Genomic DNA, 14,141 nt, shown 5'->3' with positions numbered 1-14,141 from the left:
GCAATAAATTCACCTTAGCACTTAATTACACATATCCAAACAGGTGTCGGCATTGTCGACGGAGACACCCTCTCACACACACATTTTCTCCATCTCCTCCTTAGGGCAGCCTTTTACCTCAGACATGTCGACACACACGTACCGACACCACACACTCAGGGAATGCTCATCTGAAGACAATTCCCCCACAAGGCCCTTTGGAGAGACAGAGAGAGAGTATGCCAGCACACACCCCAGCGCTATTAACCCAGGAATAACACAGTTACTTAATGTTAACCCAGTAGCTGCTGATTATATTGATTTTTGCGCTTAATTATGTGCCCCCCCTCTCTTTTTACCCTCTTCTACCGTGTAACTGCAGGGGAAACTGGGGAGCTTCCTCTCAGCGGTGCTGTGGAGAAAAAACATGGCGCTGGTGAGTGCTGAGGAAGAAGCCCCGCCCCCTCGACGGCGGGCTTCTGTCCCGCTTTTATGTACAATTTTGGCGGGGGCTCAAACATATATACAGTGCCCAACTGTATATTATGCAAACTTTTGCCAAAGAGGTCTCTAATTGCTGCCCAGGGCGCCCCCCCCCCCCTGCGCCCTGCACCCTTACAGTGACCGGAGTGTGTGGGTGTAGTGTGGGAGCAATGGCGCACAGCTGCAGTGCTGTGCGCTACCTCATATGAAGACTGGAGTCTTCTGCCGCCGATTTCGAAGTCTTCTTGCTTCTTTCACCCGGCTTCGGTCTTCCGGCTCTGCGAGGGGGACGGCGGCGCGGCTCGGGGATCTGACGACAAAGGGTGAGATCCTGTGTACGATCCCTCTGGAGCTAATGGTGCCCAGTAGCCTAAGAAGCAGGACCTATCTTCAGAGAGTAGGGCTGCTTCTCTCCCCTCAGTCCCACGATGCAGGGAGTCTGTTGCCAGCAGAGCTCCCTGAAAATAAAAAACCTAAAAAAATACTTTCTTATAGCAAGCTCAGGAGAGCTCACTAAGTAGCACCCAGCTCGTCCAGGCACAGATTCAAACTGAGGTCTGGAGGAGGGACATAGAGGGAGGAGCCAGAGCACACCAGAATCTAAATTCTTTCTTAAAGTGCCCATGTCTCCTGCGGAGCCCGTCTATTCCCCATGGTCCTTACGGAGTCCCCAGCATCCACTAGGACGTTAGAGAAAGTACCAAATTGCATGGAATCACTTCCTGGAAGTTCCATACGACTTCAGCCTCAGACATATAGTGCATGGAGCCCTTTACTCACAGAGTTTATTTTTCATAACAATTGCTTCAAAGTAACAGTCTGCATATACATCCCCTGTAACAGTCCCAAGTAAATACACTTACTAATATGGACTTGCACACTCCAGCAACAGCCTGGCAGGCAGCAGAGGTAGGGAAGTCAATAGGTAGGTTAGGAAGGCCCAGGATAGTGACCAGAGGTAGCAGACCCTTTTGACTCACAAACTCCTGGCAATGATCATCTGTTGTGTTGTTGCTCAGTATTGATTCCACAAATTTCATCTGTGAAAGAATGGTGCAGATTTAATAGACAGAACAAAATTCAGTATGCTTCTTTGTTTAGGTCGTACCAAAAATGATAAAAGAACTGGGGGGTCAGATTTAAGCTCGGTGAAGTGATAAAGTGGAAGGTGATAAAGGACCAGCCAATCAGATCCTAACTGCCATGTCACAGGCTGGGTTTGAAAAATATCAGTTAGCAGCTGAGTGGCTAGCACTTTATCACCTTCCAATTTATCACTTCACCAAGCTTAATAAATCTGCCCCTCGGCTCTTTAAACCAGTCACTATGACAAAACGAAGTAATTTTAAGGAAAACAAGAACTAAAATAGAGTGTTTGATAAAGATCATAATTCAGTTTTACACATGGTATTTACAGCATACGCACCCACTCTACCGGAACATCTGCAAGACTCCAAAATTTCCGGGGAGGCTCGCGGACTCCTGGAAGAGTAGGTGACACACGCCCTTTAACCACTTAACTGGCATGGTCGGATCACGTGACTGTGCCACCCCACTGTGGTATCTAGTCTATAGAACTACACTAGAAAGGTGTACACTCAATAGGTTGACGTGCATTAGGTCGACAGGGTCAAAATGTAGAGGTTTTTTTTTTTTGGTTTTTTTAACAACTTTTGCTGCATTTACTATCCATGTCACAAATATTACCTTTAGTAACCTTGTGGTGAGCGAAGCAGAGGCAAGCCACCAAACCCGAAGCACGGCGAGCTTAGAGAGCCAAGAGGGGACGCATTTCATAAAATTGACTATCCATGTCACAAACTCTCACCATCAGTAACCTTATGGTGGCAAATTAACGCATTCCAACAAATTGGGGTGGGAAAAAAGGAAAAGAAAAAAAAAAAAGTAAAAACGCATAAACCACCCCAAAAAAAAAAAAATTGTATCGACTTTTTGACCCTGTCGACCAAATGACTATCTTTTCTCCAAAGGGAAGTGAAAGAAGAAACAAAAAAAAAGCAACAAATAGGTATTAAAGCTGCATCTGGAGGTGGATAGCCACGTAGTAGCCTTGCGAAAAACGGGTTGGTAAAGGGGTCACATTAGCTCAATATTTTCCTAGCTGGTAGTGCAGCATTAAGACTGGGCATATTAGGCTTCTTTCCTTTGTTGCAGACAAGAGAAGCGGAAAGTCAGAAGCTCTGCAGTGTGAACTGGGTGTAGCCCACTGCACCAAACCATGTCCTGTCTAGATCCCTTAGCTGTACTTGTAACAGTGCACCGTGAACTCAAAAAGGATGCAGAATGCAGTCTATATGAACCAGACACAAATATAAAATAAAAAGCAATAACCGCCATAAACAAAAGATGCTATGTCTAAATGCACAGTTCTAGGAAGGTACAGAGTAATCCGTGCATGCAGTAACTTATTCTGTACTTTGTTATAGAACAGTTGACTGATCGGTTAAGAAACCTATATAAGGAAATGTGTCAGATTTCAAAGAACTTACTCCATAAAATATACAGTTATTCTCTTTCAAGTTGAATGATCGAGAAAGCTCTTAAAGTTAGTTATAAAACTTGTTGAATCTTTGACCACTCTATTTTCTATACAACATAGTAATAAAATATTTTATTTTTGTACTCCCCATAAAATCCCTTCCTCATAATCCATCTGGGGGACACTGGGGAACAGACTGTGGGATATAGGGCTGACCCAGAAGTATAGGCACTAAAGTAAAGGACTACACCCCCTCTAACCCCTCCTACCTTACCTCAGTATTTGCATAACAAAGCTGCAGGGAGGTAGAATAACGACTACTGAAATAAGGAAACCAAACAGAATAGAGAAAAGACAGGGAGGGTTCACAGTGTCCATCAGATGGATTATGAGGAAGGGATTTTCTGCAGACTACAAAATTTCCACTTGTATCCAATTTGGGCGACACTGCGGTATTAACTGCAGGACTTCACAAAGCAAGCCTAACTGGGGGTGTCATGTGGCAAATCCACATGCCTAAGACTAGTATCACAGGAACCAAAAGCATGGAACAGGTAAAATTTTGAAAAGGTATTCAAGATAGCCAGCTGCACAGCTGTTACACCGAGGCACCATGGCGTACCGCCTAAGAAGCCACGATCGCAATGATCACTACTGGGTGAATAGATGCCATGCACATCTATTCACAGTGAGGGGAGCGCTTGGGGGCAGCTCAGCATATCCGTAAGTGCTGAGCATGCCCAAGAGTGATGATGATGATGATGGAAATGTGCCCCTTTCTTGGCCAGACAAGAAACCTTTTCCCTTGTGCAGAGTTACAGTACCTGGAACCTCAGCGCACCGCTCAAAGTCTAGCGGGAACACTACAATAGTATAAGGGAAAAAGGGAAGAAAAAAAAAAGGATTGACAGGGTAGAAACCAAGGAAGGACAAAAGACACAGTAGTCTTAAGATGTCCGTTGAGAGACCCAGACGTTAACTTCATAAAATGGAAAAAGTCTTCAAATACAATGACAGATTCTGGAAGCAACTGACTTACAAGCTCGAAGCATGGTTTGTACGACTAGTCTGGAAAACCCAAAAGCCCTCAGGAACCATGTCTCAACAACAAGGCCTTCAAAGCCAGATGAGACAAACCTGGGTATAGACATGGACCTTGGAGCTTGTCAAAGTGGAATGCAGTAGAAAACCTCCGACAGCATTATCGTCAGCGAGGTCAGTTTGGAGCTATGAGTACGACTGGGAGAACTTCCCGAACACTTTAAAGTACCCTGGCCAGCATGGACAGAGGCAGGAACAGTTATCCCAAGTGGAAGGACCAAGGCGCCATAAGTCCAGGAAAACCGCCTGAGAATACCTTGAGCGTAACCTGTACAAGGAAGCCATGAGAGCGGTGTCGGGCATCCATCGACTATCTGCAATCATCCGAGACTTCCAGGTGTAGTTCCCACTCCCCAGTATGGAGTACTGAGGAAGCCCGCTCACCAGTTGTGCACCCCAGGAATTTGGATACTCAAAGTTCTGCCGAAAGTAGGATGTGAAGCACTTCTAGCTTTGCCTGACTACTCCTTTCTCCACCCTGTACAAAAGCACAACTTTGGCACTGTCCGACATACACAGGTTTTCCACGTAACACGTTGAGCTGGGACCAGGTAGTTCCTGTTCGCCCTCAATTCCAGGATGTTGGAGAGTGTAGACTCTCTGCTAGACCAAATCTCTAAAGATGTAGGCCCAGAGTGACAGCACCACATCCTATCAGACTGGCATCTGTTGCGATCAGTACCCAATCCCAACTGAGAAGGGGGACATTCTGGATAGATTCGGGAATGAAGCCACCACAGAAGGGACGGGCGTTTCTCAATAGTATGAAGAGTTGCCTGTCCAGACGTGATACCGTCCTGGACCAAAGTTGTAGGAACTGACTCTGCAAAGTCCGGACATGAAATATGGAATATATGTTACCACAAGAAGCTACTATCTTTCCCAGGAATTGCATACACCAGAGATCGGAAACTTGATGCCGCTGCTGAAGCTACTTCACCACTGACTGAAGGTCCTGAATATCGTGTGGAAGGAGGAAAACCTTCTGACAGCAAGTGTCGAATAAGAGGCACAAGAAAATCACCCTCTTTGAATGGATGAGGTTGGATGTGAGCTAAATCAGGATCCAGAAGTGAGCCTCCAAGGTGTCAACCACCACATGTAAATCATGAATCAGCAAGTGTTCTGAAGTAGCCTTTATCAGAGGATCATCCCTTTAAGGAATGAAAGATTCCCCTGCACCTCGACAGGGAATTATGGACCCTTGGGTCTATATAAAAGCAGAATGATAGGGCCTGAAACTGAAAATGCAAGTGTCCCACAGCAAAGCGGAGGAGTAGATGACTACCTTTCCAGATGGGAATGTGAAGATGAGCGTCCTTTATATCTAAGGATACTAGAAATTTCCCTTCTACTATTGTGCTGATGACCGAGCACAGACACTCCATCTTGAATCTTGACAGAAAAAGATGGGGAATCCGCTGCTTTCAGTTCAAGATCCTATGGAAGTAGTTTGTTTACAAGGAAAAGGTTTAAGTAATACCTGAGCCCTTGCTGGCAAAAATAGGAACCAGAACTATGGGATACATCTTGTCAAATCTTGAAAAGAAGAAGTGGCAACAACAAAATCTCATGGTGGCACCTTACAAGGATGTACCCTCACCCAGAGATCTGGTAGTAACTAGAGCCAGACATCCCGATACCTGAGCAAGGGGGCCACAAGCACCTGAGGATGGTATAGGGCCATCTGATCATATGGCCTGCTTCTCTGCCAGTTTGGGGCCATGTTGGCGAGAAGTTTGAAAGGCATCCTTGAGTGAGTAATCAGACATTTCTGAAAGACTGGGAATTGTCAGAAAGCCGCAAGAAAAAATAAAGAAAAAAATAAGAATTTACTTACCGATAATTCTATTTCTCGGAGTCCGTAGTGGATGCTGGGGTTCCTGAAAGGACCATGGGGAATAGCGGCTCCGCAGGAGACAGGGCACAAAAGTAAAGCTTTCCGATCAGGTGGTGTGCACTGGCTCCTCCCCCTATGACCCTCCTCCAAGCCAGTTAGGTACTGTGCCCGGACGAGCGTACACAATAAGGGAGGAATTTTGAATCCCGGGTAAGACTCATACCAGCCACACCAATCACACCGTACAACTTGTGATCTAAACCCAGTTAACAGTATGATAACAGCGGAGCCTCTGAAAAGATGGCTCACAACAATAATAACCCGATTTTTGTAACTATGTACAAGTATTGCAGATAATCCGCACTTGGGATGGGCGCCCAGCATCCACTACGGACTCCGAGAAATAGAATTATCGGTAAGTAAATTCTTATTTTCTCTATCGTCCTAGTGGATGCTGGGGTTCCTGAAAGGACCATGGGGATTATACCAAAGCTCCCAAACGGGCGGGAGAGTGCGGATGACTCTGCAGCACCGAATGAGAGAACTCCAGGTCCTCCTTAGCCAGGGTATCAAATTTGTAGAATTTAGCAAACGTGTTTGCCCCTGACCAAGTAGCTGCTCGGCAAAGTTGTAAAGCCGAGACCCCTCGGGCAGCCGCCCAAGATGAGCCCACCTTCCTTGTGGAATGGGCATTTACATATTTTGGCTGTGGCAGGCCTGCCACAGAATGTGCAAGCTGAATTGTATTACACATCCAACTAGCAATAGTCTGCTTAGAAGCAAGAGCACCCAGTTTGTTGGGTGCATACAGGATAACAGCAAGTCAGTTTTCCTGACTCCAGCCGTCCTGGAACATATTTTCAGGGCCCTGACAACATCTAGCAACTTGGAGTCCTCCAAGTCCCTAGTAGGTGCAAGGCACCACAATAAGCTGGTTCAGGTGAAACACTGACACCACCTTAGGGAGAGAACTGGGGACGAGTCCGCAGCTCTGCCCTGTCCGAATGGACAAACAGATATGGGCTTTTTTGAGAAAAAACCACCAATTTGACACTCGCCTGGTCCAGGCCAGGGCCAAGAGCATGGTCACTTTTCATGTGAGATGCTTCAAATCCACAGATTTGACTGGTTTTAAACCAATGTGATTTGAGGAATCCCAGAACTACGTTGAGATCCCACAGTGCCACTGGAGGCACAAAAGGGGGTTGTATATGCAATACTCCCTTGACAAACTTCTGGACTTCAGGAACTGAAGCCAATTCTTTCTGGAAGAAAATCGACAGGGCCGAAATTTGAACCTTAATGGACCCCAATTTGAGGCCCATAGACACTCCTGTTTGCAGGAAATGCAGGAAACGACCGAGTTGAAATTTCTTTGTGGGGCCTTCCTGGCCTCACACCACGCAACATATTTTCGCCACATGTGGTGATAATGTTGTGCGGTCACCTCCTTTCTGGCTTTGACCAGGGTAGGAATGACCTCTTCCGGAATGCCTTTTTCCCTTAGGATCCGGCTTTCCACCGCCATGCCGACAAACGCAGCTGCGGTAAGTCTTGGAACAGACATGGTACTTGCTGAAGCAAGTCCCTTCTTAGCGGCAGAGGCCATAAGACCTCTGTAAGCATCTCTTGAAGTTCCGGGTACCAAGTCCTTCTTGGCCAATCCGGAGCCATGAGTATAGTTCTTACTCCTCTACGTCTTATAATTCTCAGCACCTTAGGTATGAGAAGCAGAGGAGGGAACACATACACCGACTGGTACACCCACGGTGTTACCAGAACGTCCACAGCTATTGCCTGAGGGTCTCTTGACCTGGCGCAATACCTGTCCCGTTTTTTGTTCAGACGGGACGCCATCATGTCCACCTTTGGTATTTCCCAACGGTTTACAATCATGTGGAAAAAACTTCCCGATGAAGTTTCCACTCTCCCGGGTGGAGGTCGTGCCTGCTGAGGAAGTCTGCTTCCCAGTTTCCATTCCCGGGATGAAACACTGCTGACAGTGCTATCACATGATTTTCCGCCCAGCGAAAAGTCCTTGCAGTTTTTGCCATTGCCCTCCTGCTTCTTGTGTCGCCCTGTCTGTTTACGTGAGCGACTGCCGTGATGTTTTTCCCACTGGATCAATACCGGCTGACCTTGAAGCAGAGGTCTTGCTAAGCTTAGAGCATTATAAATTTACCCTTAGCTCCAGTATATTTATGTGGAGAAAAGTCTCCAGACTTGATCACACTCCCTGGAAATTTTTTCCTTGTGTGACTGCTCCCCAGCCTCTCGGGCTGGGCTCCGTGGTCACCAGCATCCAATCCTGAATGCCGAATCTGCGGCCCTCTAGAAGATGAGCACTCTATAACCACCACAGGAGAGACACCCTTGTCCTTGGATATAGGGTTATCCGCTGATGCATCTGAAGATGCGATCCGGACCATTTGTCCAGCAGATCCCACTGAAAAGTTCTTGCGTGAAATCTGCCGAATGGAATTGCTTCGTAGGAAGCCACCATTTTTACCAGGACCCTTGTGCAATGATGCACTGTTTTTAGGAGGTTCCTGACTAGCTCGGATAACTCCCTGGCTTTCTCTTCCGGGAGAAACACCTTTTTCTGGACTGTGTCCAGAATCATCCCTAGGCACAGCAGACGTGTCGTCGGGATCAGCTGCGATTTTGGAATATTTAGAATCCACCCGTGCTGTTGTAGCAGTATCCGAGATAGTGCTACTCCGACCTCCAACTGTTCCCTGGACTATGCCCTTATCAGGAGATCGTCCAAGTAAGGGATAATTAAGACGCCTTTTCTTCGAAGAAGAATCATCATTTCGGTCATTACCTTGGTAAAGATCCGGGGTGCCGTGGACAATCCAAACGGCAGCGTCTGAAACTGATAGTGACAGTTCTGCACCACGAACCTGAGGTACCCTTAGTGAGAAGGGCAAATTTGGGACATAGAGGTAAGCATCCCTGATGTCCCGGGACACTATATAGTCCCCTTCTTCCTGGTTCGTTATCACTGCTCTGAGTGACTCCATCTTGATTTGAACCTTTGTAAGTGTTCAAAAAATTTTTTAGAATAAGTCTCACCTAGCCTTCTGGCTTCAGTACCACAATATAGTGTGGAATAATACCCCTTTTCTTGTAGTAGGAGGGGTAATTTAATTATCACCTGCTGGGAATACAGCTTGTGAATTTTTTTCCCATACTGCCTCATTGTCGGAGGGAGACCTTGGTAAAGCAGACTTCAGGAGCCTGCGAAGGGGAAACGTCTCGACATTCCAATCTGTACCCCTGGGATACTACTTGTAGGATCCAGGGGTCCTGTACGGTCTCAGCGCCATGCTGAGAACTTGTCAGAAGCGGTGGAACGCTTCTGTTCCTGGGAATGGGCTGCCTGCTGCAGTCTTCTTCCCTTTCCTCTATCCCTGGGCAGATATGATCTTATAGGGACGAAAGGACTGAGGCTGAAAAGACGGTGTCTTTTTCTGCAGAGATGTGACTTAGGGTAAAAACGGTGGATTTTCCAGCAGTTGCCGTGGCCACCAGGTCCGATGGACCGACCCCAAATAACTCCTCTTCCTTTATACGGCAATACACCTTTGTGCCGTTTGGAATCTGCATCACCTGACCACTGTCGTGTCCATAACATCTTCTGGCAGTTATGGACATCGCATTTACTCTTGATGCCAGAGTGCAAATATCCCTCTGTGCATCTCGCATATATAGAAATGCATCCTTTAAATGCTCTATAGTCAATAAAATACTGTCCCTGTCAAGGGTATCAATATTTTTAGTCAGGGAATCCGACCAAGCCACCCCAGCTCTGCACATCCAGGCTGAGGCGATCGCTGGTCGCAGTATAACACCAGTATGTGTGTATATACTTTTTATGATATTTTCCAGCCTCCTGTCAGCTGGTCCTTGAGGACGGCCCTATCTATAGACGGTACCGCCACTTGTTTTGATAAGCGTGTGAGCGCCTTATCCACCCTAAGGGGTGTTTCCCAACGCGCCCTAACTTCTGGCGGGAAAGGGTATACCGCCCATAATTTTCTATCGGGGGGAACCCACGTATCATCACACACTTTAATTAATTTATCTGATTCAGGAAAAACTATGGTAGTTTTTTCACATCCCACATAATACCCTCTTTTGTGGTACTTGTAGTATCAGAAATATGTAACACCTCCTTCATTGCCTTTAACGTGTGGCCCTAATAAGGAATACGTTTGTTTATTCACCGTCGACACTGGATTCAGTGTCCCTGTCTGTGTCTGTGTCGACCGACTAAAGTAAACGGGCGTTTTAAAACCCCTGACGGTGTTTTTGAGACGTCTGGACCGGTACTAATAGTTTGTCGGCCGTCTCATGTCGTCAACCGACCTTGCAGCGTGTTGACATTATCACGTAATTCCCTAAATAAGCCATCCATTCCGGTGTCGACTCCCTAGAGAGTGACATCACCATTACAGGCAATTGCTCCGCCTCCTCACCAACATCGTCCTCCTACATGTCGACACACACGTACCGACACACAGCACACACACAGGGAATGCTCTGATAGAGGACAGGACCCACTAGCCCTTTGGAGAGACAGAGGGAGAGTTTGCCAGCACACACCAAAAACGCTATAATTATATAGGGACAACCTTATATAAGTGTTTTCCCTTATAGCATCTTTTTTATATATTTCTAACGCCAAATTAGTGCCCCCCCCTCTCTGTTTTAACCCTGTTTCTGTATGCAGTGCAGGGGAGAGCCTGGGAGCCTTCCCTCCAGCCTTTCTGTGAGGGAAAATGGCGCTGTGTGCTGAGGAGATAGGCCCCGCCCCTTTTTCGGCGGCCTCGTCTCCCGCTCTTAACGGATTCTGGCAGGGGTTAAATATCTCCATATAGCCTCCGGAGGCTATATGTGAGGTATTTTTAGCCAAAATAGGTATTCATTTGCCTCCCAGGGCGCCCCCCTCCCAGCGCCCTGCACCCTCAGTGACTGCCGTGTGAAGTGTGCTGAGAGGAAAATGGCGCACAGCTGCAGTGCTGTGCGCTACCTTTAGAAGACTGAGGAGTCTTCTGCCGCCGATTCTGGACCTCTTCTTACTTCAGCATCTGCAAGGGGGCCGGCGGCAAGGCTCCGGTGACCATCCAGGCTGTACCTGTGATCGTCCCTCTGGAGCTGATGTCCAGTAGCCAAGAAGCCAATCCATCCTGCACGCAGGTGAGTTCACTTCTTCTCCCCTAAGTCCCTCGTTGCAGTGATCCTGTTGCCAGCAGGACTCACTGTAAAATAAAAAACCTAAGCTAAACTTTTCTAAGCAGCTCTTTAGGAGAGCCACCTAGATTGCACCCTTCTCGGCCGGGCACAAAAATCTAACTGGCTTGGAGGAGGGTTATAGGGGGAGGAGCCAGTGCACACCACCTGATCGGAAAGCTTTACTTTTGTGCCCTGTCTCCTGCGGAGCCGCTATTCCCCATGGTCCTTTCAGGAACCCCAGCATCCACTAGGACGATAGAGAAATATAGTTTTCGCCACTAAGTAGCTTGCGTTATGATCTTGGTCAGTTCCGAACTAAAGAGTATTTCTCCTTCAAAAGGGAACAGCCTCTCAAACATGCTTTGACTCTGGGTCAGCGTGCCCAGATCTGAGCCAAATAGGCCTGACAGAAGCTGCCAAGGTGGAGATATGAGATTGTAGAGCAGCCATGTCCTGAGAAGCATCACCAATATAAACACAAGCTTCTCAGATCTGCTCAACCAAGGAAAGGAGTTCCAAATTATTTCCTCATGCCTGTAGAACAGATGCCAGTTGTTTTGTCCAAGATTCTACGGACTTGTTGCCCCAGAAAAAAAGGTAATGGGAGGAAAAAAGTGCCGGAAAAAGCGAACAGATTAAAGCAAAGCTTCACTCTTTCAGTCTGATCAATTACGGTGACTATCTACACTGTAGGAATGACCTTGGCTAACCTGGCGACTGGAGCATCTACACAGGGTGTTACCTCCCAAACTGCGCTGTAATCCTCCACAAAAGGTATAGGAGTACCTGAACCGCCTGGAAACCTGAAACTTATCGCGTTTAAGCCAACACTTGAAGAAAGCAGGGTACACACTGGTAGATAAATCTGCAGATATATCTACAGATGGACCAGGCAGTATGTTGAGCATACACACTGCCCGATCCGTCGGGACTGACGTCACGAACCGAGCGGGCGTTTAAATGCCCATGCCCAGTTCAGCAGTCAGTCACCACTGGCATCTGCAGCAAGTATACGGGCGGTCAGCTGACCGCCCATACACACAGCCCAGCCGTTGACTGTGCAGCAGGGCCGACGCGATATTTCTGTAAACGACGGCGTTCACAGACATATCGCTCGGACACACTGGCCGACAGGCATACAATATATCGGCCGTTCAAAAGAACGTCCAGTATATCGGGCGTACACCTTAAGAAAGAACTACTAGCCCCAGAGAATTGTGCTTCCTGAATATTCAGGGTCTTGCGTACTCCAGTAATGAAATACTGTACAATAATATTTTGAGGTGCAAACTCTTCCCATCCTGATGCATTTACCCAGTCAGGGTTTACACGTTTACCCTCATCTTGTGAGCAAACATGCTGAACGTGAATCTCCAAGAAAAGCTGCCAGAACCTGCAATGACCGCTTTTTGGTAGTTGCAGACGCCGTGGATGCTAGAAATGTAGTCATAGACGCAGAGCCCATGGGAGAGAGGAAACAATGACTCAATTTGTCATGTGGATCCGTTTCTGCAGTGTATCACATACATAGCAGTTGTGTCATCTGGTCACAGGAATCGCCCTGAGCAGCGCCATGTACCAGTGTGTGAGAGGCATAGCCCGGCCTGCCTTTCCATGATTCACTAGCCCATTCCATATCTGGTGTGTATATTACTTTGAGGTAGAGCCCTGAAAACAGGAATAAAGCTCCCACCCAGTCTATATCTACGCGCCATGCTGACTGGCCCTCCAAGGAATTGAGGCGCAGAAGAAAAAAAAATTCCAACAAAAAACGTGCCTTACTCCAAGGGACTAAAACAAAAAAACTGAGGTCCAATGGAGGTGGGAGGTGTTAGAAGTGAGTGGAGCCTTTTACTTAACCTTTTAGAGCAGATACTCCTGTGCAAGCCCTCTAACCCACAATCAATACCGCAGTGTCCCCCAGATTAAATGCAAGCGGAAAATCAAAAGATTCAAATTAAATATGCAGGTTTTAATTAATAATTTCGAATATATTCCACTGTAGAAAATATAATTTCACTTGAGATTGATAATAGGAAAGGTAAAATTAGATTTACTCTGGTAAAAAGGTGGGGGAATAAGTGTAATTACCATCAAACTCACCACATTGAGAATATAATCCATGAGGGGAATTGGAATTCTTTCCTCTGTTCCCACCACACTAGAAAAGAAAGATACTATTACAAATGAAATTTAAAGTGCAGTAGAACAGGGGAATCATAATTCATTCACCAAGAGATAAAATGTTATATATTACAACTATTCAATAATTCTACTAAATGGAGCGCGTCCATAACATGTAGTGTGACAGTTGGATGGTGGAGCGCGTGTGCACTGTGCAAGCCTCCACTGCCAAAAATGCGAACAGACTATATTAGCCATACAGGCAGGGGAGATCAAGGGGAGGAGTGGAGAGATAAAGGGGAGGAGAGAAGAGATAAAGGGGAGGAGTGAAGAGAGATAAAGGGGAGGAGTGAAGAGACGGACAGGAAGAAGTGTGGGAATATATATATATATATAAAGTAAAGGGAACACTAAAATAACATCCTAGATCTGAATGAAATATTCTTATTAAATACTTTGTTCTTTACATAGTTGAATGTGCTGACAACAAAATCACACAAAAATAATCAATGGAAAACAAATTTATTAACCCATGGAGGTCTGGATTTGGTGTCACACTCAAAATTAAAGTGGAAAAACACACTACAGGCTGATCCAACTTTGATGTAATGTCCTTAAAACAAGTCAAAATGAGGCTCAGTAGTGTGTGTGGCCTCCACGTGCCTGTATGACCTCCCTACAACGCCTGGGCATGCTCCTGATCAGGTGGCGGATGGTCTCCTGAGGGATCTCCTCCCAGACTTGGACTAAAGCATCCGCCAACTCCTGGACAGTCTGTGGTGCAACGTGGCGTTGGCGGATGGAGCAAGACATGATGTCCCAGATTTGCTCAATTGGATTCAGGTCTGGGGAACGAGCGGGCCAGTCCATAGC

General features: G+C 46.7%; 1 protein-coding gene across 10 annotated transcripts in view; it reads right to left on the bottom strand.

The window, feature by feature from the left end:
• HUWE1 (HECT, UBA and WWE domain containing E3 ubiquitin protein ligase 1) overlaps positions 1–14,141 on the bottom strand; it is a 430,355-nt gene that overhangs the window by 211,729 nt on the left and 204,485 nt on the right. For all 10 annotated transcript variants that reach the window (XM_063936413.1, XM_063936412.1, XM_063936409.1 and 7 more), the window contains exons 24-25: positions 13,248–13,305; positions 1,326–1,502 (exon numbers count right to left, since the gene is read on the bottom strand). In XM_063936413.1, coding sequence (XP_063792483.1) covers positions 1,326–1,502; positions 13,248–13,305 — 235 coding nt within the window. The remainder of the gene's footprint in view (positions 1–1,325; positions 1,503–13,247; positions 13,306–14,141) is intronic.

This window comes from Pseudophryne corroboree, chromosome 8 (assembly GCF_028390025.1).
Source record: "Pseudophryne corroboree isolate aPseCor3 chromosome 8, aPseCor3.hap2, whole genome shotgun sequence".
Taxonomy (NCBI): Eukaryota; Metazoa; Chordata; class Amphibia; order Anura; family Myobatrachidae; genus Pseudophryne; species Pseudophryne corroboree.
This window is presented reverse-complemented; position numbering and strand designations above follow the sequence as displayed.